We start from the raw sequence: 24,767 nt of genomic DNA, 5'->3' as shown, positions 1-24,767 counted from the left end.
GCAGTGATGGCAAAATAGGCAATTATTAGACCTATTATGTTCTTCACAGCACATGATTTCGGTAAGAACCTTACAATATTATTCACAAAATGTTCACAGGAATAATGTATAAATCTATGTTTTATCCATAAATCCAGTGTGCTGGTGGACGATACAAAGTTGAACAATCTTCAAGAAAAATGACTGCAAATGAAGAAGCTCAAGTTATTCTGCTGTACAATTACTCTACAAATATTATTTTTTTTCTCTCTGAAATCTCTTCTGGCACAAACAGAGCACCAACATTCATTCTGTGTGAATGTACAGTTTGTAAAGGAACTACTTGGAGATGTATTGTTCTGCATCATCTCTCTCCACATCAAGAACATTTCCTCTGATGATCAAGAATCTGTGTCTGACTCCGCCTACAGTGACTGAAACACACTTAACGCTCAAACACTCAAAAAAAACCCTGTTTTTAATTGTATATTTTATGTTGTTCAAATTTTAATTGGTGTTATTTTTTAAAATCTATTTCTATTTATCTATCTATCTATATGATGTTTCTATCATGATATTTCTTATGAATCATTTATATTAAAGTCATGAAGCAAAACGGTCCCCGTTGCAAACATGGCCACAATACACTACTCTCGTGTTGAAGAAATCTAATAACTTTATGTGTATTGTGTTAGTGGTTTAGTTTATCGTTTCTTATTGCATTTCACATTTTTAAGTTTTACAATTTGGATGAAAATGTCAGTTAGGATATACTTAAATTCACCACAGGGAGGCAGCATTCCTTTGCGTCTTCAAGGAAGGTGACGTGAGAGCTTGAAGACTTGACACATCAAGAGACAAGCAGCACAAGAGCTAGGGGAAAGAGAGACACATTCATCATGTTAAAATATTAATCTCTTTATCTCAACAATGGAAAAATGGATGACAATCACACTTTTCTTTACAGCTCATGATTTAGGTAAGGTAGTTCTTAATTTCTCATTTGTTCATGTGAGTTAATTTGTATGAAAATAAATTAGTGGTAAAATATATTTTCCAGTGTGCTGCGGGCAAGACAGAGTTGAACAGCCTTCAAGAAAAAGGACTGCAAATGAAGCAACTGAAGTAACTTTAATGTGTAACTACACTACCAAAGCTACAAATACAGATGCTTCTCTCTTCTGGTACAAACAGCTGCCAAACAGTTCACCAACATTCATTCTGAATAAATATCCATTCAGTGACGGAACAACTGAGCCTGATTTTAAGAAGAGATTTTCTGCGACTCTGGATACAACATCAAGAACAGTTCCTCTAATGATCCAGGATGTGTGTGTGTCTGACTCTGCTGTGTATTACTGTGCTCTGAGGCCCACAGTGACTCAAACACACTCAACACTCACACAAAAACATACAAAATATGTTAACAAAATACTATACACAAAGTAGAAACATTATGAAAAGTTATTTTCATCCAGTGAGATATCAGTGATCATATACTACAATATACTACGTCTGTCAGATTCAGCTCTCTATTATTGTGCTCAGTGTCACCAATCATCCAGTCAACATCATCGGCTGCCACTTATTTCATCTGCACTATAAAGAACTAAACAACCACACACACAGACTGACTGGTCTTCTCTTGTACTTACCTGAGGATTTCCTTGGAATGTTATTCACCTGAAGTCTACTTATCCGTTTCATGTGTCCTTACCCAAGTCTCTGACCAATCTCCAGTTCCTTGTCTCCGGTGTTCAGCTTAATCTCTTTCACCAAGTGTTGTATTCTGCAGGAAAAGAAAGGAAAGCGTTTCTCTATTCATCTGAGATTGTAAACGTGTGTGTGTGTGTGTGTGCGTGCATGGCATCTCGCCTGTCTGATCATTCTCCTGCTGCATCATACAAGAATACCTGTTCATTAATCAAATCTGCTAAACTCCCCAAACAATTGTGCACTGGAAAACTCTGTCACTACGAAAGTCACTATGAAAGTAGAGCCTTGTAGTGATCAGTCTGAGAAGCCTGTATGCAAAATATTGAAGTATTCGCTGACAGTGACTGTGACAGAGGCTCCTCCCAGCAGTCTAAGTGATCTGAATGTACTGCTGCTTTAACAAATGTAGAAATCTGAAGGGACTCAACACACTTAGTATTTTTTTTTCGTGCAATTTCAGTTCCACATAATGGCACTGTGGAAAAGTTTCATTGTGATCATAGTCCTATATACCTGGGGTAAGAAGCGAAATCCATGGTTGATTATTTTCATATTTAATTATTTTCAAATCTATTTTAAATGAATCCTCATCATGTGTGTAATGTCAACAGTCAAAATTCATTAACATTGTTAATTCTGTTTCAGGTTGTAATTCTGAAGACAAAGTTGCTCAGCATACAAGGATGCTGTCATCTTTTGAAGGTGATACTGTAACGATCGACTGTACATATCAGGCTGGTTATACAGGACCAACTCTCTTCTGGTACCAACAGAAAGATAACAGAAATCCCAAACACATGCTGAATAAAGTCTCTACAACTGGATATACTGAGGAAGAATTCAAGGAGAGATTTCATGCCAATCTCAGCAAAACTTCAGTCCCTCTGACGATCCAGGATGTGTGTGTGTCTGACTCTGCTGTGTATTACTGTGCTCTGCAGCCCACAGTGACTCAAACACACTCAACACTCACACAAAAACTCATACAGTGCAACGGCATACATTACATCATTAGGTAGTTTAAAACGCTCTACTTTTAAAATGTTTTTCCATTAGATTAAACAGTTTAGTATGCTTTCATAAAAAAACAAAAAAAAACAAATATATTCTATTTTAGTAGGTGTCTTTCACTTCATTATCTAAATTTAAATTACCTATTAAATTAGTTATATTTGTCTTTATTTTCCATTACTTTTGGTTTCAGTTGATTTTATATTGCTCATGCCACTAAATAATATAAACATCACAAATCTAGTTATTGCTGTTGAAATCTCTTCTGTGAATGTGTATTATGCATGCAGAAAGACATCAAAGACCAGAAGAGGGCGACATACACTCAACATGAACATTTAATGAGCTGTTCTTTAAGTTAAAATATGAGTTAAGTAAGTTATTATACTTCTGACTGTGAATAACATTGAAAAATGTCTTTGCAGTTTGCCTGTTAAGTAAACGTGTAGATGAAACCCACTATTAACCAAACCTGTATAAAAAACAAATAACCTACATAAATTCCTCTATAAACATACACCATAATAATAAAAAAAATCATTATGCTCATGATTTAAAATCTTGAGCTTTTTTTTGGTATAACAGATATTTGTGTTAATTACCAAAAGTTTTAATTGTTCACATCCTCTCATATACAGTAGGTGGAGCCTGTATGGATTTGATCCTGAAAAAGAGCAACTCATCGTTTGCTTTGTACAGTGCAAACATGACTATCCTTTGCGTTCTGCTTCTGCTACTGATAATTAAAGGTAAGATCATTTGATTAAATAACATTACAAATATTATGTAATATATTATTAAATGCAGTAATATAATATCCATTTTTGGGGGGATTTTGCTAAAAAAAAAGTTTAATGTATGTTTTGCAGAGGAGACATTTGCACAGTCAATATCACCACTGGAAAACCAGACACTTACATCTGAGGGAGAAAAAGTCTCTCTATCCTGTAAATATGATGGAGGTGTAAATAACCTGCACTGGTATCGACAATATCCAGGATCTAAACCGGAGTTCCTCGCATATATTTATCCTCATGGAACAACAAGTGAGCCTCTTCCTGATCGTATCATAACCTCAAGTTGATAAAAACAACAATCTTGTGAGCCTGGAGATCTCCTCTGTTAAAGTGACAGACTCTGCTCTGTATTACTGTGCCCTGACGCCCACAGTGACAGGAAACACATCAACACTGTACAAAAACCTCCTGAACAATAAACCTCAAAAACTAAGTGTTGTTTGAAAAATATCTTTCAGATAATAACAGAGCTGTACAGACATGCAGCAAGAAAAGAAGTAGCAATGCACCAAAGCATTACTACAAAGAAATGCATATATTACTGCATTTAACTGATAATACAGATATGTGACCCTGGCCCACAAAACCAATCAAATATTATTCTATGCTTTTAAAAAAAAAACAGAACATTCATTCTTTTGGTAAGTTAAAATTTCAACCTGTAGCTGACTTATTTGGGGGATGTTATATTCATAAATAAGTTTTCACAAAGAACCCAGCTGTTTAGTTTTATTACTATTGTGATCAGTTATTAATTGCTTGTTCTTTATTTATTAGTCATAGGTCACAAGTAGTTCTCAATTAGTTTTTTTTTAAGAATTATGAAATTTCTAAGTAACTACCCTTGTCCTAAATTTGCTACTACTTACTGCTTAGTTAATCTTGCTTCTCTATTAGTTTTAATTGTTAATGTAGCACTACCTATTATTTCCTGCTTAGTTACTTGTTAACAACGACTCATTATTCAAGAGCGTTACAGAAAAATCTATAATTTTGACCCATGTTATAAATATACCCCAGTGACTTAAGACGTTTTGCGGTCCAGTGTACCACAAGCAATAAGCAGTGAAAGTTATATATTTAAAAAAAAAAAGGTATTTGTAACAGAACTGCACAAACAATGATGTAAATGTTGATATTCATTAATATACTTACAGTGTATATACATAGAGTGTTTATTTGCTCATTTACTATCTATTTCCTTCAGAACAGCACTGTAAACCTTACCTGCTTTAAGTAAAGATTAAGTAAAGCTATAAAATAACAAACACAGAAAAAGAAAGCACTTTAGAAATGCACATAGTTACATAAACCATAAAAGGTTTTCTTATTATAAATTTGATGATGTCTCTAATCTATAGAACAAGCCCCTCCTACGAAGTGTTTGAGGTCTACTGCATCACAGAGAAGCAAAAACATGAAGAGGATTAGAACTTCTCAGTTCATTTTTATGACTTTGCTGATTTCATTTGGAAAGCACAACAGAAATAATGACACACTGGAAAAGAGTATTTATCATTCTGTTCACATATTTGTGGGGTAAGTGGCAACAATAAATACATGCTTTGTTTTGAGATTAATTAAAATTGTAGTTATGGCGTGCGGGTTTGAGTGTTTTCATTTCATTAGAAAGCAAACTTTACAAACTTACTTTATTTTTTAGGATGTGATTCTCTGGACAGTGTGGAACAGAAAACAAGAGTTCAAACTGCTTATGAAGGTGAAACAGTAACAATCAAATGCACATATTCAACCTCAGATACATTTCCATATCTGTTCTGGTACCAACAAGAAATAAGTGGACACCCTAGATACGTGCTGAAGAAATTTCCTGGATCTGGCGAGGTTGATAAACAATTTGAAGAGAGATTTGATGCCAATCTCAACACCTCTACAACATCAGTCCTCTGACGATCCAGGATGTGTGTGTGTCTGACTCTGCTGTGTATTACTGTGCTCTGAGGCCCACAGTGACTCAAACACACTCAACACTCATACAAAAACCCTGCAGGTAATTGATCCATAGTTAAATATGTTTAGATTATACAAACATCTACATATTCGACCATTCCACTTTATATCATAAACCAATTTACTACTTAAAAAAAAAAAAAAACATTAATTTAGTCTACAATAAATTAGATTAATTCAAGGTCAGCATGAATCTATCAGTGATTATTTTTGTTTACCAAAACTAATAAACAAATAATGAATGACAGGTTACAGTGCTCAATGCCTGTGTTTTCTGTGTTAGTTTTAAAAAAAGCATTTCAGACATGATGGCTACAGTGCATTGCTACAACCTTTGAAGGAGCAGTTCAAAATAAAATGCTCTATTTTTCAAAATGTGTTTATTTTGGTGGTATTTTATAGTGAATTGCAGTATATGCTTTTTTTTAATAAATAAAAACACCTTTAAATTAATGTAATTTTCAAAGCATGCTAATACTGCTTATTATATGAAATCAATACAGAAGAGTTTATGTTTGATGGTTTACCATGCGCAGTATATTGTGTTGGTACATAAAGTGCCACAAGATGGCAGTGTTCTCAAAGATTCACCAGGAACTGCGACAATTAAAAACAGAACTGAACTTATAGAATTGAATTTATCTGAACTTGTGGCTCAGAGAGGAGGGATCTGACATGATCTAATGTGTTTGATAGAGATTATAATGATTCAGTCTGTCTCTTTTCAGAGTGAACACTTGTACGATGGATTTTCATTCAGTTATTCTGTTCTATGCTTTAGCAGGTACTAATTTGGTTATAATTAATTTTTCTGTGTCATTTAAAACATTTCAGTAAGAAGGAATGTTTTTTTTTCAGCTGTGGTCTTTGGAGATGTCATCAAACCAAACCAAACTGATGTTGTTTATGAGGAGGGATCAAGTGTTAAATTATTCTGTAGTCATTCACCATCAACTACAGATTATATCCACTGGTACCGTCAGTATGGAAGATCAAAGCCTGAATTTCTTGTACTCACCTATGGTACTGCAAAAGAAGCTCAGTGGTCTGATGTTGATCCAAGATTCTCCTGTTAAAGTTGAAAACAGGGAGAAAATTCATGTGGATCTGGACATCTCCTCTGCTGCTGTATCAGACTCTGCTCTGTATTACTGTGCTCTGAGGCCCACAGTGACAGGAAACACATCAGCTCTATACAAAAACCTGCTACAATGAGAGACAGAAGAGCAACACAGAGACAGAGAAAAAAAATGTGAGATAGTGAAAACAGCCAACTCTGGTAATATGTCAGAGAAATAATGAGAACAACTGAATATCACAAGCAGTTACCTAAACCTGAAAAGCAGACAACACATTTAATCAGTCCATTGGTAAAATAAACAAAAACAAAGGAAAGTGAGTGAATTTTTGTCAAAAATAAAGATGAAGAACATTAAATACCTACATTAAATAGTGTGCTTGAGAGAGAGAGAGAGAGAATGGCAGGAAATTAGACGGGGAAAAATGCAAACACAACAAGTCATGCCTTTATGAAGCAGGAAGTTCCTGTGTGTTTGTGACTGATTTACAGTGACTTACTGCTCAGAGACCTGAGAGACTCAACAGAGAACTGAACTGATCTGACTGAACATGGACAGATGTGTCATACTGATTCTCATTGTGGGGACAGGTACAAATAAAAGTGTATTTGCACGAGCACAGTATTACTTCTATTTTTTACTTACAACTATATTTTTCATTTATTTATTTACTTTTTGTAATAAGTGCTGTAAAATATGCTTACCATATAATTTTTATAATTACCATTGCATTCAAAAATCACTAATTTGCTCCTTTTGTTGACAGCTTTGGTGGTTGGTAACAACATTGAACCAGATAAAGAGACAGCAAAAAACTCTAAAGAAACAGAAACTGTCAAGCTGAGCTGCTCATATAGTACAACCAGTAGTTATGTTGCACTTTACTGGTACAGACAGTATCCCAACAGAGAACCACAGTATTTATTATATAAATATGCACGTTCATCAGGTGATAATGAATACACCTCTGATGATCGTTTTCATTCGACTGCATCACACACATCCACTGAACTCACTATTACTGATGTACGTCTCTCAGATTCAGCTCTCTATTATTGTGCTCTAAGAGACCAGTGATACAAAACATGAGACATATCGTACAAAAACCTGTAGCTCTTTTCACTTTGAAAATATCTAGTGAAAACCACAATCAAAACCACAATCTACACAGACCTGAATGTAATAAAATATGTGGTCACACCTGTGCAAAAAACAACCAAACTTTTCATTTCTGCCTTTTTAATTTCACACAACTTCATTTTTTATCTTTCTAAATTGTAGACATTAGAATTTGTCAAGACAATTATATAGGGAAGATCAAGAAAAGTTGTAACATGGGGTTAGTGGTAACAATGTTGGTTTGACAAATCAGAAATGAGCTGTGAAAGTTTTTTTTTATTTCATTAAGAATTCTTTGTCATTTTTTACCAGTTCATTAAAATGTTACAACCTTATGATGATTCCAATGAGCTTGTGTGAGGTTTTTGTTGCACATCAAGAATATTGTGTAAAATTTGCTCCATCATAGTTATCTGGCTCAAATTAACATATATTTTGTGTACATGTTTAGAATTTATGCACATCTTGACGTTTCCATCAAGCATTTTTATGTTATACTTGTAAATTTACATAAAAATAGGTCAACTTGAGGCATCTTTACACAGCAAAGGCGGCAAAGAAACTAAATCTGAAGCGGCATAAATCCATGACAATGTGCATTTACACACACTATTTAATGCTGTTCTGAAGCGGCGTCGATGAAACGTGGGACATTTTTAACAAAAACAAATGCTATAAAACTAAATAAAAAAACAACAAATAATATAAAACACTAAATAAATGATACCCTCAGAAGAAATCCTTCAGAAATCCTACTCGTTTTTTAATTCGACCTGGCAGATGTCCTTTGAGTTGTCATGATAATCGTAATCATAATCATATTTGTGACAATGATTGCGATAGCTCATCATAATTCATACTTTAATTCTGCTCTAAAACAATACTATTTTGGTCATTTTACAAACTGCATAATATCATTGTTAATATTATTGATTCATTAATTGTTAGTGTTTTGCATTTTTCCTAAAAATCATCTGCTTAATAAAAAACGTATTAAACAGTAAACGGTATCATCACACAGAAATCAGGAAGTTCACACACTTGATCTGACCTTTTAAGCCTGACCTCAGGTACAATACGACTCTATATTTTTATTACGATAATATGTTATGTGACCGCATTTGTTTGTTTCTCTCCTCTTCTTTTCTGTGATTGGATAATTTTATTCTTTTCTGTTATTAAGCTGCTTTGTTCATAAAGGAGGTTTCTTTATTGGTTCGCCTGACCGTCTTTGAAGATCTGGAGGTCCAATCCACAGTTTAATGTTTAAACAGAATAATGTTTAATGTTTCTGGAGGTGGTGGAGTTGTTGCTGCTTCATCAAGAATATTGCAGTAATATTTGCTCCTTCACAGTACTGTAATCGAACAACCAGATTTTGAGCAAATTTAGATTATTCACATCTTGAACTTTCATCAGCATGATGTCAACAAATTTACATAAAATAACAACGTGGGCATCTTTACTTATGTTAGACACACTAGTTTAGGTTTGGTGCCATGCTTTGTGTATTTGTTCCAGTTAATAGTTTAAATGTACCATGAAACCTGGGATATTTTATTTCTTATGCTATAGGCCAAACTTAGAGAAGAATCTGCAATTAAAACAGTTAGTATTGATGATGTTTTGTTAATTTATCCTTTATTTATCCTACTCGTTTTTTAATTCTCTCTGTTTGTTTCCTTTTTAGTTGTACAACCTGTGTATATATATTGATTCATAATCATATTTTTGATTATTACTTATTTCATAAAACAAAGCACTAGGTTTGTTTGTGAAAAATTATTATTTTGGTCATTTTTCTTACTGCATCGGATATCATTGTTAATATTATTGATTCATTAGGTTGCTGGGGTCCTTATTTACCCTAACCATCACAACAATAAAAGGGATGTAAAATCAAGATACGATAATATTAATTAGACAATCTGAAAAAAGTCCTGACTGCAGACCAGATTAGACCAAAAAAGATGCTATCACATAAATTCTGGAACTGTAAATTTAACTGCTATGCATAATATTAATTATACAATTTGAATTGGTACAGACAGTATTCTAAAAATAGACTTCAATATATAATATATTCAAATCAAGATAAGACTGTGGCTGGAAAGTTTCTTTGACAATCTGATAAATCAAGACTTAGTATTAAAGGTGTAACTCAGTATAATAATTAAACTGTGGTTACAGAGGTGATGAAAACAAAATATAGCAGAAATATTCTCTCCTGACAGTACACAATAACTCTTAGTTTTCCAGTGAAAGTGATTATTCACCGTATCAACTTTCATCATTAGCAACAACAAATAACATACTGCTCATCTGGGCATTTCTATGTCTCATATCAGAAAGCTGGTTTGGTTTCCTTCAAACATAATGAGCAAATATTTAAATGTACCACAAGGAGGCATAATTTATCAAATTATATATAAGGCTGAACTTTATGAAGAATCTGCAACTACAAAGAGAAACACAGACTAAGCTATAAAGTAAGAACAACACAATGAAATGTGTTAAATAAAATTCTCTTAAAATATAATCCCTTTTTAACTTAGTGGAACAATGGAAAGTGTGTGATTATTACTTATTTCTTGAAAGCTCTTGAGTTTGGTAAGAATTTTATTTCATCATTTATTAATACTGAGTGTCAGTACATAAATATTGTGTATTTTTTTTTCCAGTGTGCTGGGGACAAGAGAAAGTTGAACAGCCTTCAACACAAATGACTGCAAATCAAGATACTCTGATACTCAAGCAGTTATAATAATCCATATCTTTACTGGTACGATCAACCACAAAACTGATTATCGACATTCATTCTGGAACTGTAAATTTAACTGTATGCATTTTGGGGTCTGCCAACTGAATAACTGTTTTAGTACCAGCAAAAATAAACTAAATATATAAATAAATAAATAAATTATTCTGTATGCATAATATCTAAACAGAGAATCTGGTTTATAAATGTTAAGAATTTTAAGGTATGATGAATAATCCAGATCAAATTTATATTATACTATGAGTTAATAAGGAACTGCAAGAGGGTTCTATGCAATTTATGTATAGTGATGTGAGTGCTGACCATGAACATGAAACATAGCAGAGCTCTCTGCAAGAGGTGGGGTTTAAAGCACAGACATCTGATGTGATCTTCTTAAATTAGTTTGTTAGAGAGAGAATACACTTCACACAATGAGTCTCCATTCTATCGTCCTGCTTTCTGCTGTTGCGTGTAAGTGTTCAAGTGTTTTGTCATTTGCATTTATCCATTAATGTTTTATATTGCATTTTTATGTGAAAATAAAAAAAAACTGTTTTGAAAAGCTTCAATTTGCTTTTGCAGATGCAACATATGGAAATGAAATTAAACCAATTAAATCAGTGGTGTTTGCTGATGAGGGTTCAAGTGTTAAATTATCCTGCAGTTATTCATCTGCATATAACCTTCAGTGGTATCGTCAGTATCCAGGATCAGCTCCTCAGTTCATTGTTCTCATCTCAGATGGAATCAAAACAAGCTCAGGAGTCTAATGTAGATCCAAGGTTCTCTGCCAAAGTCACCAAAGACAAAGAAAACTATGTGGATCTGATCATCTCCTCTGCTGCTGTATCAGACTCTGCTCTGTATTACTGTGCTCTGGAGCCCACAGTGACAGGAAACACACAATCACTGTACCAAAACCTGACATAACTATAAATATACCTTCTACAAATCAGACTGGAGCACATTACAATTAATAGAATCACATTCCCAAATTGTCAGCACAGACAATGAGGACAAAAGCCTGATAAAATACATTCAAACACGTGTTTTAAAAAAGTTATATTAATAAACTCTTTCTATTCTCATTTTCACTCATAAACATGCAGGTCTCATACAGACTGGTCCTGTCATATATTATGTCACACATTCAGCTAAATATATTGTGTGAGAAGATGATTTTGTGAAGATCAAAATGATCCTCATTAAATTACAAGCAACAGTTATGTTAAACTATTTTGTGTTATTTTGTGAAATTACTCTGTTAGAAATATAAATACAGCACTGGGGGGCAGTGTTGTGAGGATTCAGACATGAAGGCTTGAAATATCAAGAGAAGAGCAGCAGAGAGAAAACAGAGAGGCACATTCATTACACACACGTCAAAACCTTCATCTCAACAATGGGAAAACTGATCATTATTATGCTTTTCATCTCAGCACAGGACTCTGGTAAGAAATATTCTTTAGAACGTTTATCAAACATTACATATAATGTTTTAGTTAATTTATATATGTATGTAAATTACAAATAGTTAAATGTATTTTCCAGTGCTGGGGCAAAACAAAGTTGAACAGCCTTCAGGAGAAATGACTGCAAATACAGGAGATCCAGTTACTTTACAGTGCAATTATTCTACCACTGCTACAAATGCATATCTCTTCTGGTACAAACAGCTTCCAAACAGAGCGCCGACATTCATTCTGAATAAATTTCCAGTCAGTGAAGAAACACCTGAGACTGAATTTAAAGAGAGATTTTCTGCGACGCTGGACTCAACATCAGTTCCTCTGACGATCCAGGATGTGTGTGTGTCTGACTCTGCTGTGTATTACTGTGCTCTGAGGCCCACAGTGACTCAAACACACTCAACACTCATACAAAAACAGAGCTACATAGAAATAGATAAATAACTTTCATTTGAGGCTCCCTCTGCAGTCAGTTAGTGGTAATCAAAGAAAAACACAACATCTTACAGCACATCACACTCAATGTTAAACGAACATCTAAGTTCAAATCACACAAACTTCAAAGTATCACAACAATCAAAGCATTTCAATATCAGCACTTCAGTAAGTGTTTTATGCATACTGTGTGTGTGTGTGTGTGTGTGTGTGTGTGTGTGTGTGTGTGTGTGTGTGTGTGAGCAGTGGGGATCTGATTTAAGGATAAAAATCTAAATTAAATCTGGAAATAAAAAATACACTTTGGAACATTTAAAACAAGACTTATGACGATAAATAAAACAGTTTTAAGACTATAAATATATAAAATATATTTAACATTTGTAGCATTTACTTTTTACCGTTATGATTTTACATACTTTTCATACATACTAGTATTGTGCTCTAAGAGTAGGAGCCTGTTAATCTGTTAATAACAGAATTTCAGAACTCATTCAGTTTCAGTGCTTTTATTGCTTTTAAACTTGCACTAAAAATGTAGCCTATGTAATAAAAATGCTGGACCTCTTTGGTTATACAAGCTCAGAAACATTTATAACCTCTTGAAGGTTCTTAGATTATGTATGAATGGATTTTGATATTTTATTTTTTCATTTTAAACAGTATAGATGATCATGGTATATGCTGTCATATGCTACTAAATAATAAATTACAACATTCACTCACTAAAATCTTTTTGCAATAATATCCTGAAGAGGGCAGTATACACACACCACTTTATTTTTTTGTTTTCCTTATGTTTAACCTCTCCTCCTTATGAACCACCCTGTTTCTTACTGAATCAAATGACTGACTGAATGATTTAGTTTTTCTCTTGTTGCAGTCACACGTAAAAATGATTACTCATGTGTTGTTGAAGCTGTTCGTTTTTGCATCAGTTTATCATGGTAATTGAGGGAATATGTCTTTTCATAATTGAAAATGTTTCATGACCTTATTAATAGTTCATTTTACTTTTTACAGTTTGTTATTACTTTTTTGTCTTTACAGAGTGCCGTGGAGAAGATAGCGTTGATCAGCCAAATAAACACATCACTGAACTTGAAGGAAAATCAGTAACATTACAATGCAAATTTAACACAAAATTACCACAACCAGATCTCTTCTGGTACATTCAGGAAGAAAATTACTTTCCTAAATACATGCTGAGGAGAAACAAATATGGAAGTGGAGATAATGCGGCTCAGTTCCAGGAGAGATTTGTCTCTGAAGTGTCATCAGATTCAGTTCCTCTGACGATCCAGGATGTGTGTGTGTCTGACTCTGCTGTGTATTACTGTGCTCTGAGGCCCACAGTGACTCAAACACACTCAACACTCACACAAAAACAGAGGATGCATTCAATTATATGAAGTGCAAACCTCATGCTATGTACTTTCGTCACAAAATAATAACATGTAAAGTAACAACTTAGTAAAAAAATGAATAAATAAAAATCAGAACTAACCACAAAGAAATATAATAGAATATGAATTGTAATCAAATGGCTTAGGGGTGTTTGAAACAGACTGGATGTTCTCTCTCAAAGAGGCGGGGTTTAAAGCACAGATATCTGATGTGATCTTCTTAAACTTCAAGTCTCTTAGAGAGAGAATAAGAAACACACACAATGTTGCTCCATTCACTCATTTTTCTTTCTACCTTTGCATGTAAGTATTGACGTTCTTTGTGATTTGAAACTAAATATTCTGAATAGGCAGAATGGCTTTAGTGTTAAGATTTATTATTAACACCAGTTCAAGAACATTTCTCTTACTTTCACAGATAGAACATATGGAAATGAAATAAAACCAACTCAAACAGAGGAGTCTGCTGATGAGGGTTCAAGTGTTAAATTATCCTGCAGTTATTCATCAGCATTAACTCTTCACTGGTATCGTCAGTATCCAGGATCAGCTCCTCAGTTCATCGTACTCATCTCAGATGGAATAAAACAAGCTCAGGAGTCTAATGTAGATCCCAGATTCTCTGCCAAAGTCACCAAAGACAAAGAAAAGCATGTGTATCTGGAGATCTCCTCTGCTGCTGTATCAGACTCTGCTCTGTATTACTGTGCTCTGGAGCCCACAGTCACAGGAAACACAAGAACACTGTACACAAACCTGATGTACTGTGTTTCATCTACATTACACTTAACCAACCTCCCTGTAATCTGCTAGTTACAACAAGGAACATTCTTCTGTAAAATCAGCAAAAACAGTATTACATACATGGATTGTTTTTCATAGCATAAAAAAGCATAACAGAAAAGAAGACATATAAAGATTCACTTAAAAGACGCTTCTCTGGATCTTCATAACATTAGCTGCCATATTTAAAGAGATCAAACTCATAAAATCATAAAAAAATCCATTTATTCAGTTGCTTTTTTCTTACTTTATTCAGTTTTATGAATAGCTTTAAAATATACAGAAGTATAACTATCAAGCATTTCTTCAAAAACACTATCTTACATTTATATACAGAATAGTTGAGGGTTGTTTAGTATTTTCAATTTTATCCACAAGGGGCCAGCATTGCTCTCTTCATGTATGATCATATCATGTGACACGACACAAATATTTAATGAGCAGCTCAGTGAGAGTACGTTTTCTGTTCTTTTACCTCATCAACAATGTTTAGACGGGTTTTTATTTCTCTGTGCTTAATAGTACATTATGATGGTAAGCACATTTTTAGTTTCTGCTTTTAACACAAAAAAAGGTTTAGGCCTACTTAAATATAAGTTACTAAATGTTTATAATTTCCTTGCTAATAGTTTTTGCTAATCTTGCTTTTTCTCCAGTGTCTTCAGGACAGGACATGGTTGAACAGTCTTCAAAAGAAATGGCTGCGAGTGAAGGAGCTCAAGTTATTGTGTGGTGCAAATATATTACCACCGATACAAACCCATACCTCTTCTGGTACCAACAGCTACCAAACAGATCACCAACATTTATTCTGAATGCATTTACTTTTGGTGAGGGAACTACTGAGCCTGAGTTTAAGAAGAGATTTTCTGCAGCACTGAATTCAACATCACAAACAGTTATACTGAAGATCCGGGATGTGAGTTTTTCTGACTCTGCTGTGTATTACTGTGCTCTGAGGCCCACAGTCACAGGAAACACAACAACACTGTACAAAAAGCCTGCAAATGAATAGTACTGGAGTTGTTTGGCTATGCATCAATTACAAACACATTTTAGAGTCAGACCTCTTACATAATCCATGCTTGATTCATTAGGCAAGTAAACATTTATTCTGATACTGTAGGCATTGTGACAAGAAGATACTTTAACTTTAACACTCTATCACTACAATACCATATATTTTTTATACAATAATGTATAATTAACATATAATTATTAATATTCACCTACGTTAATAAATATTTAATGGCTGGGTTTAGTGTGTGTTGATCTGACAAACATTTTTTCCATTAAAATGAAAAAGGAAGAAAGAGGAGGAGTTTGCATATAGATCCAAGAAGACCTTGTCACATTTTGTAGACTGTCACAAAGCTCATTCCTGCTGCTGTGACACACACATGTACAATGATACTTCATTCAGTCATTCTGCTCTCCACTTTGATAAGTAAGTGCATATGCTTTGCATTCACTTGCATATCTAATGTTAAGGATACAGTATACAAATTGTGTTTTGTAAATTTTTTCATCTTAAATGCAAAATTATTTGTACTTAATTTAAACGTAAAATATTGCATGTTTTTGTACTGCAATGACAATGTAGCATAAAAATGTTGTGTGCGTGTGTGTGTGTGTGTGTATATATATATATTTGCTTGTCACAATATATATACACATACAGCAAGATTTTTAATGCTACATTGTCATTATAGTACAAAAAAATTAGGATGCAATATTTTACATCCTTTGCCATATTAAATTAATTATATGTGTATAATTTCGAAAAAATGCCTACTGTAATTAATGAGATTAAGACAATTTTGAAAAGTTATTCTTTTACTCTTTTCCAGGTGTGAGTTTTGGAGATGAAATCACAGCAGACAGCACTGAAGAAACTGCTGAAGTGGGTTCAACTCTTACTTTATCCTGCAGTTATTCTTCTGCACAATCCCTTCAATGGTACCGTCAGTATCCCGGATCAGCTCCTCAGTTTCTTGTGCTAATAATAGAGAGTGTGAAAGAGAATAGGACATCTGATATAGACCCCAGATTCTCCACTAAGCTCAGAAAAGAAAAACAAGCTACAAAAGAAATCAAACGTGTGGATCTGATCATCTCCTCTGCTGCTGTATCAGACTCTGCTCTGTATTACTGTGCTCTGGAGCCCACAGTCACAGGAAACACATCAACACTGTACAAAAACCTGATACAGATGAAGATGTACAACTATTTTCTTTCAATAAATCTACCTCTGATATTAATAATGAGTGTTTTTTTATTTAATATTACTAACACAATTTTATTCCAAGTTTCCTCTAGGATGTAAATCATTTAAATCAAGTAACTACACTCAATAAGGAAAACCATGTGGCTATGATCAGCTGCTCTGCAAACAATAAAGCTAAAATAAAATTGTATTTAATTTATTTCCTAAATTAACCCTTATGCTTGTGGGTAAATTTAAGATTGTGAACAAGATGAGTAAACACATTAGTGTAACAAATTTGTTCATTACTGGAATAAATTAACACTTTGAAATATTTAAAACAAGAACATTTATGACAATAAATAAATGAACTATTCAAGATTCAGAAATATTTTTCAGGTCACTAGTATTATTTGTGACATTGACTGTGGTAACTATCATTACAAACAATATGTATAACCGCACGGTTAATATTATTGCTTCATTAATTGTTAATGTTTTCTATTTTTCTTCAAAATCATCTGCTTAATAAATAATCTGTACTTTTCTGCAGTTGCAAAGGCGGGGCAAAAACATGAGAAGCGTCAGATAATATCATCACACAGAAAGCAGGAAGCAGAGACTCACAGTAACACAGATGTACGGCTCAGAACAGACAACATGAACACACACTTGATCTAACCTGTCAAGATGAAAAAACACCTGCTTCTGATTTTAATTATGATTTCAAGTAATAATACATCTTGACTCTTTTTACTTTATTACAGTGGTATTAATGAGATCCTTTGAAATTTGTATTATTTATTTTTTAGGTGTGCTGACTGCAGACAAGATTGATCCAAACCAAGATGCTTCTGTCATAAAAGAAGATGAGTCTGTGACCCTCAGCTGCTCATATACAAGCAGTGGTTATGCATATTTGTATTGGTACAGACAGTATCCTAATGGAGAGCTTCACTATTTAGTATATTCTTCACAACCAAGTAGTGGAAGGTTTCGTGTGACTAAATCACCATCATCCACTGAACTCATTATTACTGGTGTAACTCTCTCAGATTCAGCTCTCTATTATTGTGCTCTAAGAGTAGAAGCCCAGTGATACAAAGTCTATGTGAAGCTGTACAAAAACTCAAATGTATTATTCCCTTTGATGAAAAGTCACATCAAACCCACAATCTATAATTCACACAGAATTATTAAACATGCGGAAACACCTGTGTGTGGTGACTGAAAGGTTAACACAAAATAGAGGTGAATAATTCACTACTTCCTAATTCTCTTAAAGAAAGTTCTGCAGTGAAAGTCAAATTCTTCATAATGAGCAAACTAATATTCTTGATTCATGATTTTAATTCGTATGTATTCTAGTTGATTGTGCCATTAGTTACACTGTTTGTGAATTGTGTCAGAATATGTTACAACCAAATTTAATTGAATATATTAGTTCTTGTTGGTCAGTTACAACATTCCAGAGTGTGTTATTGCCCAATAACAACTGTCTCAGCAATGATGCTCATCGCTCATCTGGGATCGTTTTTTTCTCCTCTGGACACTTGTCATTATAAAACACTCATATAAGAAAAAGCAAGATTAAAAAACTAGAATATACACAAATTTATAACATAACACACACAAATATTACATGATGTCTGTAAATATAAGAAATAAGAAAAGATGACAAAGTTTGCTGTGAAGTTTACTACAGAAGAACATCACATACTGACGTACAGATGTGGGTGTCTTTAAGACCGTCAGTGTCTCACACACAGTGCAGAGAGCATTGAAAGAACACACTCAAACATGATGTCTATACATGGACAAATGCTTTCTTTACTACAGATTACAGATAGATGTGGGTGTCTTTAAGACCGTCAGTGTCTCACACACAGTGCAGAGAGCATTGAAAGAACCAAACTCAAACTTTTTTAACATGGACAGTTGCTTTCTACTCATTGTTATTATGGGAACAGGTACGTACATTTTTGAGTAATTAAAGCAGTGGAGCACAGAAATCATACTTTTTTTTTTATATTATTTATTTTTACTGTTTACCATCGTCTTGTGTTGGGAATGTGTTTGACTTACATTCTGCTTTTTGTTCACAGGTTTGGTGTTTGGAGACGGTATTGAGCCAGATAAAGAGAAAAATGTTATCGCAAAAGAATCTGAAGCTGTCGAGCTGAGCTGCTCATATAGTACAAACAACAATAATGTTCGTCTTTTCTGGTTCAGACAGTTTCCTAATGAAGAACTTGTGTTTTTAACATACAAAGGCGCTCGATTCTGGAAAAACACAGAAACAGCTGATCCTCGGTTTCAGTCAATTACATCAGAAACATCCACTGAACTCACTATTACTGATGCACGTCTGTCAGATTCAGCTCTCTATTATTGTGCTTTATTATCAGTAGCCCAGTGATACAAAACATAAAGGATGCCGTACAAAAACCTAAAGCGCCTTTACACTTTGAACAAAACCACAATCAAAGTCACAATCTATACAGCAAAAAAAAAGCAATAAAATGTGGTTACACCTGCATTTAAATAAACCAACATTTCAATATACATTTCCCCACAAATTTCCTGCATACAGCATCAGAATCTACTCAGCAAGTCTTCTTTTAGTTACAGTCAATTTTAAGCTTTAGAATTAAATATGACAATGTACAGTAAACTGTAGTTCTGCTTTAAGAGTTTCTTTTTTTTATTTTAATGGAAGTTAGGTAATTACACATCCTGGTAACTCTGTGGAAGAACTGTATCCTATGTATCCTCCTATATGTATTTAGCCAGTGCTAACAGAGGCACACGGAGAAAAATCAAAACTGCCTCATGTAACTTTGTCAATCTGGCTGAGGAATTTATTTATTTTGATTGCAGATCTAGGTAAAGCAACTTTGCTTTTAAATTGAATTGTTCATCATAATATACTTGAAAATTCATGTTTAGATCTCCTGTCAGAGTGCAATACACAAGATTCTGTCAATCACTTCATCAGCTAATACAATAAAACCATTTACTTAAAAAAATGTTTTTGAGGGTGAAAATGTGACTGTCTTGTAAATACAGTACCACTTGTGTAACTGTTAACTCAGTTGCATCAAACCCTTTAGTTTTTACTTCTTACTGAATATTCAAACAAATCTGAGCCTGCATGATCTTAAAAAAAAAGCTACCAAAAAAAAAAAAAAAAAAAAACATGTAGATCTGATCATCTGCTTCTGTATCACTCTGTACTACTGCTTCGGAGCTATCACAACAAACACCATGCTACAGTACAGAAAACCAATTCACTGTATTGCATCTTCACACGCATCTGTGTGTTACACATGTCTGCTAGTTAACACAAGGTAACGCCCCTTTAAAAGGCAAGATATATTAATTCATGCATACATTGTTAATTTAGATGCATTCATTCTTCTCAGGTGGTGAGGAAGGAGGGGCTTAAAGTATCTGACAGTTGTTTGTCAAAACTCACATAAGATCATTTAATCTGAGACTGTAAGCAAAAACACAATGATACTCCATTCAGTTATTCTGCTATCTGCTCTAGCATGTAAGTACCATTACCCCATAATGTGAGTGAATTATGTATGAAGCATAGGTTTATTATTCAGGGACTCTTACTTTATAAAAGTGCAATAAAATTAAACTGCTTCCATTTTATCAGTATAGTCTCTTTTGAGATAAAACTAACATTTCACATTTCTCTGCAGGTGCTAGTAATGGAGATACTATTACACCAGACAAAACTGAGGAGTTTGCTGCTGAAGGTTCAAATGCTACATTATCCTGCAGTTATTCATCTGCTTGGTCTTTACTTTGGTACCGTCAGTATCCCGGATCGGCTCCTGAGTTCCTTGTGCTCATCTCAGACAGTGAGAAAAAAGATCAGAAGTCTAATATAGATCCCAGATTCACGGCCAAAGTCACTAAAGACAGTAAAGAAAAGCATGTGGATCTGATCATCTCCTCTTCTGCTGTATCAGACTCTGCTCTGTATTACTGTGCTCTGCAGCCCACAGTGACAGGAAACACAAGAACACTGTACAAAAACCTGACTATAAAAGAAAGCAACAGTCTTCTGAGAAGAAATGTGTTTTTTAAATCTTAAATAATATCGAGACCAGTTGAGAGATGAGTAGTAGGGATTACGCAGCTGTTCAAATATATATTAGGGCTAATACAATTTTTTTTTAATTGTTTATAAAGTAGCAATTTTAAGCAATTAAAAGCTTTGTCCACAAGGAGGCAGCCTTGCTCTCTTAATGTATGAGTATATCATGTGACATGATACAAGAAGAGCTCAGTGAGATGAACACAATTCATTAGAGCACAGTTACTACTAGATTAACTATGTGTAGATTGTCTTTAATTACTCTGTGTTTCATGGCACATTATCTTGGTAAGTACCATGTAAAGGTCTGCATTATAAGAATAACGGTTTACTTGCATTTAGGTTAATACATTTGTGAAGTATACTTTCATTTTAATTCATGTTAATTCATCTTTTCAGTGTCCTCAGCTCAGGACAGGGTTGAACAGTCTTCAGGAGAAATGACTGAAAATGAAGGAGCTCAAGTTATTTTAATGTGTAATTACACTGCTTCCACAACTCCGTACCTCTTCTGGTACAAACAGCTACCAAACAGATCTCCAACATTCATTCTGAGCCGATTCACTACTGATCCTTATTTTACAAAGAGATTTTCTGCAACATTGGACTCTGCATCAAGAACATTTGCTCTGACGATCCAGGATGTGTGTGTGTCTGACTCTGCTGTGTATTACTGTGCTCTGCAGCCCACAGTGACTCAAACACACTCAACACTCACACAAAAACCTTTCCTTAAATATGTGTTCACAAAACAAAAAAGCATATAACTACCAAGAATTGGAATGACCATTCACATTACATGTCAATGTTTTTCTTTTTTTCCAACAAATGTTTTCATTTCCTTGTTCCAGTCAACACAACTTTATATAAAGGGATATGCCATAAAATGCTATACATAATCTTCTGTGAACCTGCATATGATTTCACATATTTTTTAATATGTACTGTTTGGTTTGACATAAAATATGTGTAGATATGAGTTTGGTTTTTTTTGTTTGTTTGTTTGCATCAAACAGAAAGAGGAGGGATTTGGCACATAGATCTGAGATGATCTTGTCTCATTTTGTAGACTGTCACAAAGCTCATTCCTGCTGCTGTGACACACACATGTACAATGATACTTCATTCAGTCATTCTGCTCTCCACTTTGATAAGTAAGTGCATATGTGTACGTTTTGGATGCATTTGCATTTCTAATTTGATATTTTGTCAATTGATCTTCACATGCATAATTATTTTTTTTCACTGAAAATATAATATTACATCTTTAATTACTGCATTAAAATGCTACAATTTAAAATCTCATTAACCTGACAATGCAACATTATTTTTTTAGATAATAATTGCCATTTCTTTATGTATTGCACAATTTTAACACTGTAATAAATCAGTGTCATCACTATTTGATAATGTAATTTTTCTCTCTCTCTTTTCCAGGTGTGAGTTTTGGAGATGAAATCACAGCAGACAGCACTGAAGAAACTGCTGAAGTGGGTTCAACTCCTACTTTATCCTGCAGTTATTCATCTGCACGATCCCTTCAATGGTACCGTCAGTATCCCGGATCAGCTCCTCAGTTTCTTGTGCTAATAATGGAGAGTGTGAAAGAGAATAGGACATCTGATATAGACCCCAGATTCTCCACTAAGCTCAGAAAAGAAAAACAAGCTACAAAAGAAATCAAACGTGTGGATCTGATCATCTCCTCTGCTGCTGTATCTGACTCTGCTCTGTATTACTGTGCTCTGAGGCCCACAGTCACAGGAAACACATCAACACTGTACAAAAACCTGATCCTACAGGTGACAAAATTAGCTTTAGATGCATTTGCTTTTTCCCAGGTGGTGAGGAATATTGGTGAATTACTGAATTTGCTGAACCTGATAGAGACTAATTATTAAAATAATTTAAGATTAGACTGTAGTACATATATTCTAAAAATGACTGAAAAGCTTTATACCATACTGAGGTAAAACAAACCTATTTCAAAATTCATCCACAAGGAGTCAGCGTTGTTCTCTTCATGCATGAGTATATCATGTGACATGATACAAACATTTAAAAAAAGAGCTTTGTGACTTGTGTGTTATTTACACTTAGTTAACTAGTTAACTATGATTTATCTTTCTATTTTTCCAGGGTCTTTGGGACAGGACAGAGATCATGTTACTGTAAGGTGTAATTATTAAATAAAATAAACCTTTTCTGGTACAAACAGCTACCAAACAGATCACCAGCTTACGAACTAATTAATTAATTATAAAACAAATTACACAAACATTTTTTTATGTTGTAATATTTTTACCATAAGATGGCAATTGCACCACAGATTCAAGTTTCATTACAAGATCAATTGCTCCTCCTTTTTATTTAATAAATAACATGTCATTTACAGATCTGGTTCTCTACCTCTTTCAATCATTTACCAAAATGAGCATCATCTCAGCAGAGAGCAGGAAGTTCCAGATTGACTCTATGACTCAGTTCCTGCAGAAACTCAGAACATCACAATCCTCACAACCCAGAGAAGAGAAGATCATCAACAGAACTGATCTGACTTAGTAAACATGGACAGACACTTAGTACTTATACTAATCATGATTTCAGGTAAAATACCATTTGATGCCAAGGCCAAGGAAATTAGATAATTAAGCATAATGTGACTAAATTAAACTCTTTTTTAAAATGTAAGAAAATATTTATTTTCATGATTGCAGGTGCAATGGCTGCAGACCAGATTGGGCCAAATAAAGGTACAAATGTCATCAGTACAGAAGGAGAGTCTGTGACCCTCAGCTGCTCGTATGATACAAGCAGCAGATATGTTAGACTTTACTGGTACAGACAGTATCTTAATAAAGAACCTCAGTATTTAATGTGGAAAGAGGCTTGGTCATCTAGTAGTACTGGGACCCCCGCTGATCCTCGCTTTCAGTCGACTACATCAGAAACATCCACTGAACTCATTATTACTGGTGTAACTCTCTCAGATTCAGCTCTCTATTATTGTGCTCAAGTCAGCCCAGTGATACAAAGTCTATGTGAAGCCGTACAAAAACTCAAATTAATTTTCTCTTTGATCTCAAGCCACATCCAACCCACAATCTATAATTCAAACAATGTAATTTTCGAAGCACCTGTGTAAGAGAATATATACTGTAAAAACAAAAAAAGCGGTAGACATGATACATGGCACAAAAGAAGAATTAACTCAACTGATTTATCTGGCTTATAGCAGGAAGTGTTTCAGGACTATAAAGCAGGTAACCTCAGTGTGCTGGGAGTTGAGAAGCCTTCTGGAGAAAAGACATCTAGTCACTCCATTGTGCAATTATTTTACCACAACTACAAATAAAGATTGGTATCTCTTCTGGTATACAAATGACTACCAAACAGAGCACCACCTTTTATGCCTGATTTTAAGGAGAGATCTTTTAATTTCCAAATGAATAACTGAAAATCCAGAATGTTCATATATCAGACTTTGCTGTTTGCTATTGTCCTCTAAAACACTGAGAGCGTGAAACATGAAATAGATCATAACTGTTCCATTCTGCCCATTGATTAGCAACCATCCACTGCAGTCATAATCACAGAAAAATCATATTAAAAAAATCCTATCATTTTCACACTCAAATAATATGAACCTAAGCATCACAGCATTATTTATGTTTGTATATTTCTTCAAAATAATCAGAAAAATAAATAATTATCTCAGATCATTGAAGGGTTGGATCCAGACTGAAGCTTGTGTAAACTCATACCGCCTCATATTCATCATCATTACTGTCATTGTCACATTATTTCACATACTGCCTTTGCAGTTTTACATGCTTTATGTAAACTATGTTAATGTGGGTGAGGATTTCTATTGGAACATTGTTTTTAATTATTCCATACACCATAATATACTTCAAA

The 24,767-nt window shown here is 34.1% G+C and overlaps 1 protein-coding gene, 1 pseudogene and 4 gene segments (V, D, J or C); all 6 read left to right on the top strand.

Moving 5' to 3' along the window:
* The first annotated feature begins 6,128 nt into the window (after positions 1-6,128).
* Positions 6,129-6,689, top strand: LOC122327161 (annotated as a pseudogene).
* Positions 6,690-10,802: 4,113 nt separating this feature from the next.
* On the top strand, positions 10,803-11,827 carry LOC122358382. The segment is given in 2 exon segments: positions 10,803-10,904; positions 11,016-11,827. Coding segments are annotated over 2 exon segments (388 nt in total).
* Positions 11,828-13,889: 2,062 nt separating this feature from the next.
* On the top strand, positions 13,890-14,665 carry LOC122358305. The segment is given in 2 exon segments: positions 13,890-14,046; positions 14,162-14,665. Coding segments are annotated over 2 exon segments (435 nt in total).
* Positions 14,666-15,844: 1,179 nt separating this feature from the next.
* Positions 15,845-19,151, top strand: LOC122327154. The gene is made up of 3 exons (XM_043222350.1): positions 15,845-15,973; positions 16,377-16,793; positions 18,838-19,151. Exons 1-3 carry the CDS (start codon positions 15,934-15,936, stop codon positions 19,149-19,151), a joined length of 771 nt encoding a protein of 256 aa, XP_043078285.1. The 5' UTR covers positions 15,845-15,933.
* Positions 19,152-20,154: 1,003 nt separating this feature from the next.
* On the top strand, positions 20,155-20,846 carry LOC122327149. The segment is given in 2 exon segments: positions 20,155-20,288; positions 20,449-20,846. Coding segments are annotated over 2 exon segments (438 nt in total).
* An 881-nt stretch (positions 20,847-21,727) lies between these two features.
* Positions 21,728-23,411, top strand: LOC122327139. The segment is given in 3 exon segments: positions 21,728-22,003; positions 22,287-22,706; positions 23,245-23,411. Coding segments are annotated over 3 exon segments (627 nt in total).
* Positions 23,412-24,767: the final 1,356 nt, after the last annotated feature.

The sequence above is a fragment of the Puntigrus tetrazona genome, chromosome 2 (genome assembly GCF_018831695.1).
Source record: "Puntigrus tetrazona isolate hp1 chromosome 2, ASM1883169v1, whole genome shotgun sequence".
Taxonomy (NCBI): Eukaryota; Metazoa; Chordata; class Actinopteri; order Cypriniformes; family Cyprinidae; genus Puntigrus; species Puntigrus tetrazona.
Note: the sequence above shows the minus strand (reverse complement) of the source record. Positions and strands in the feature narration are given on the sequence as shown.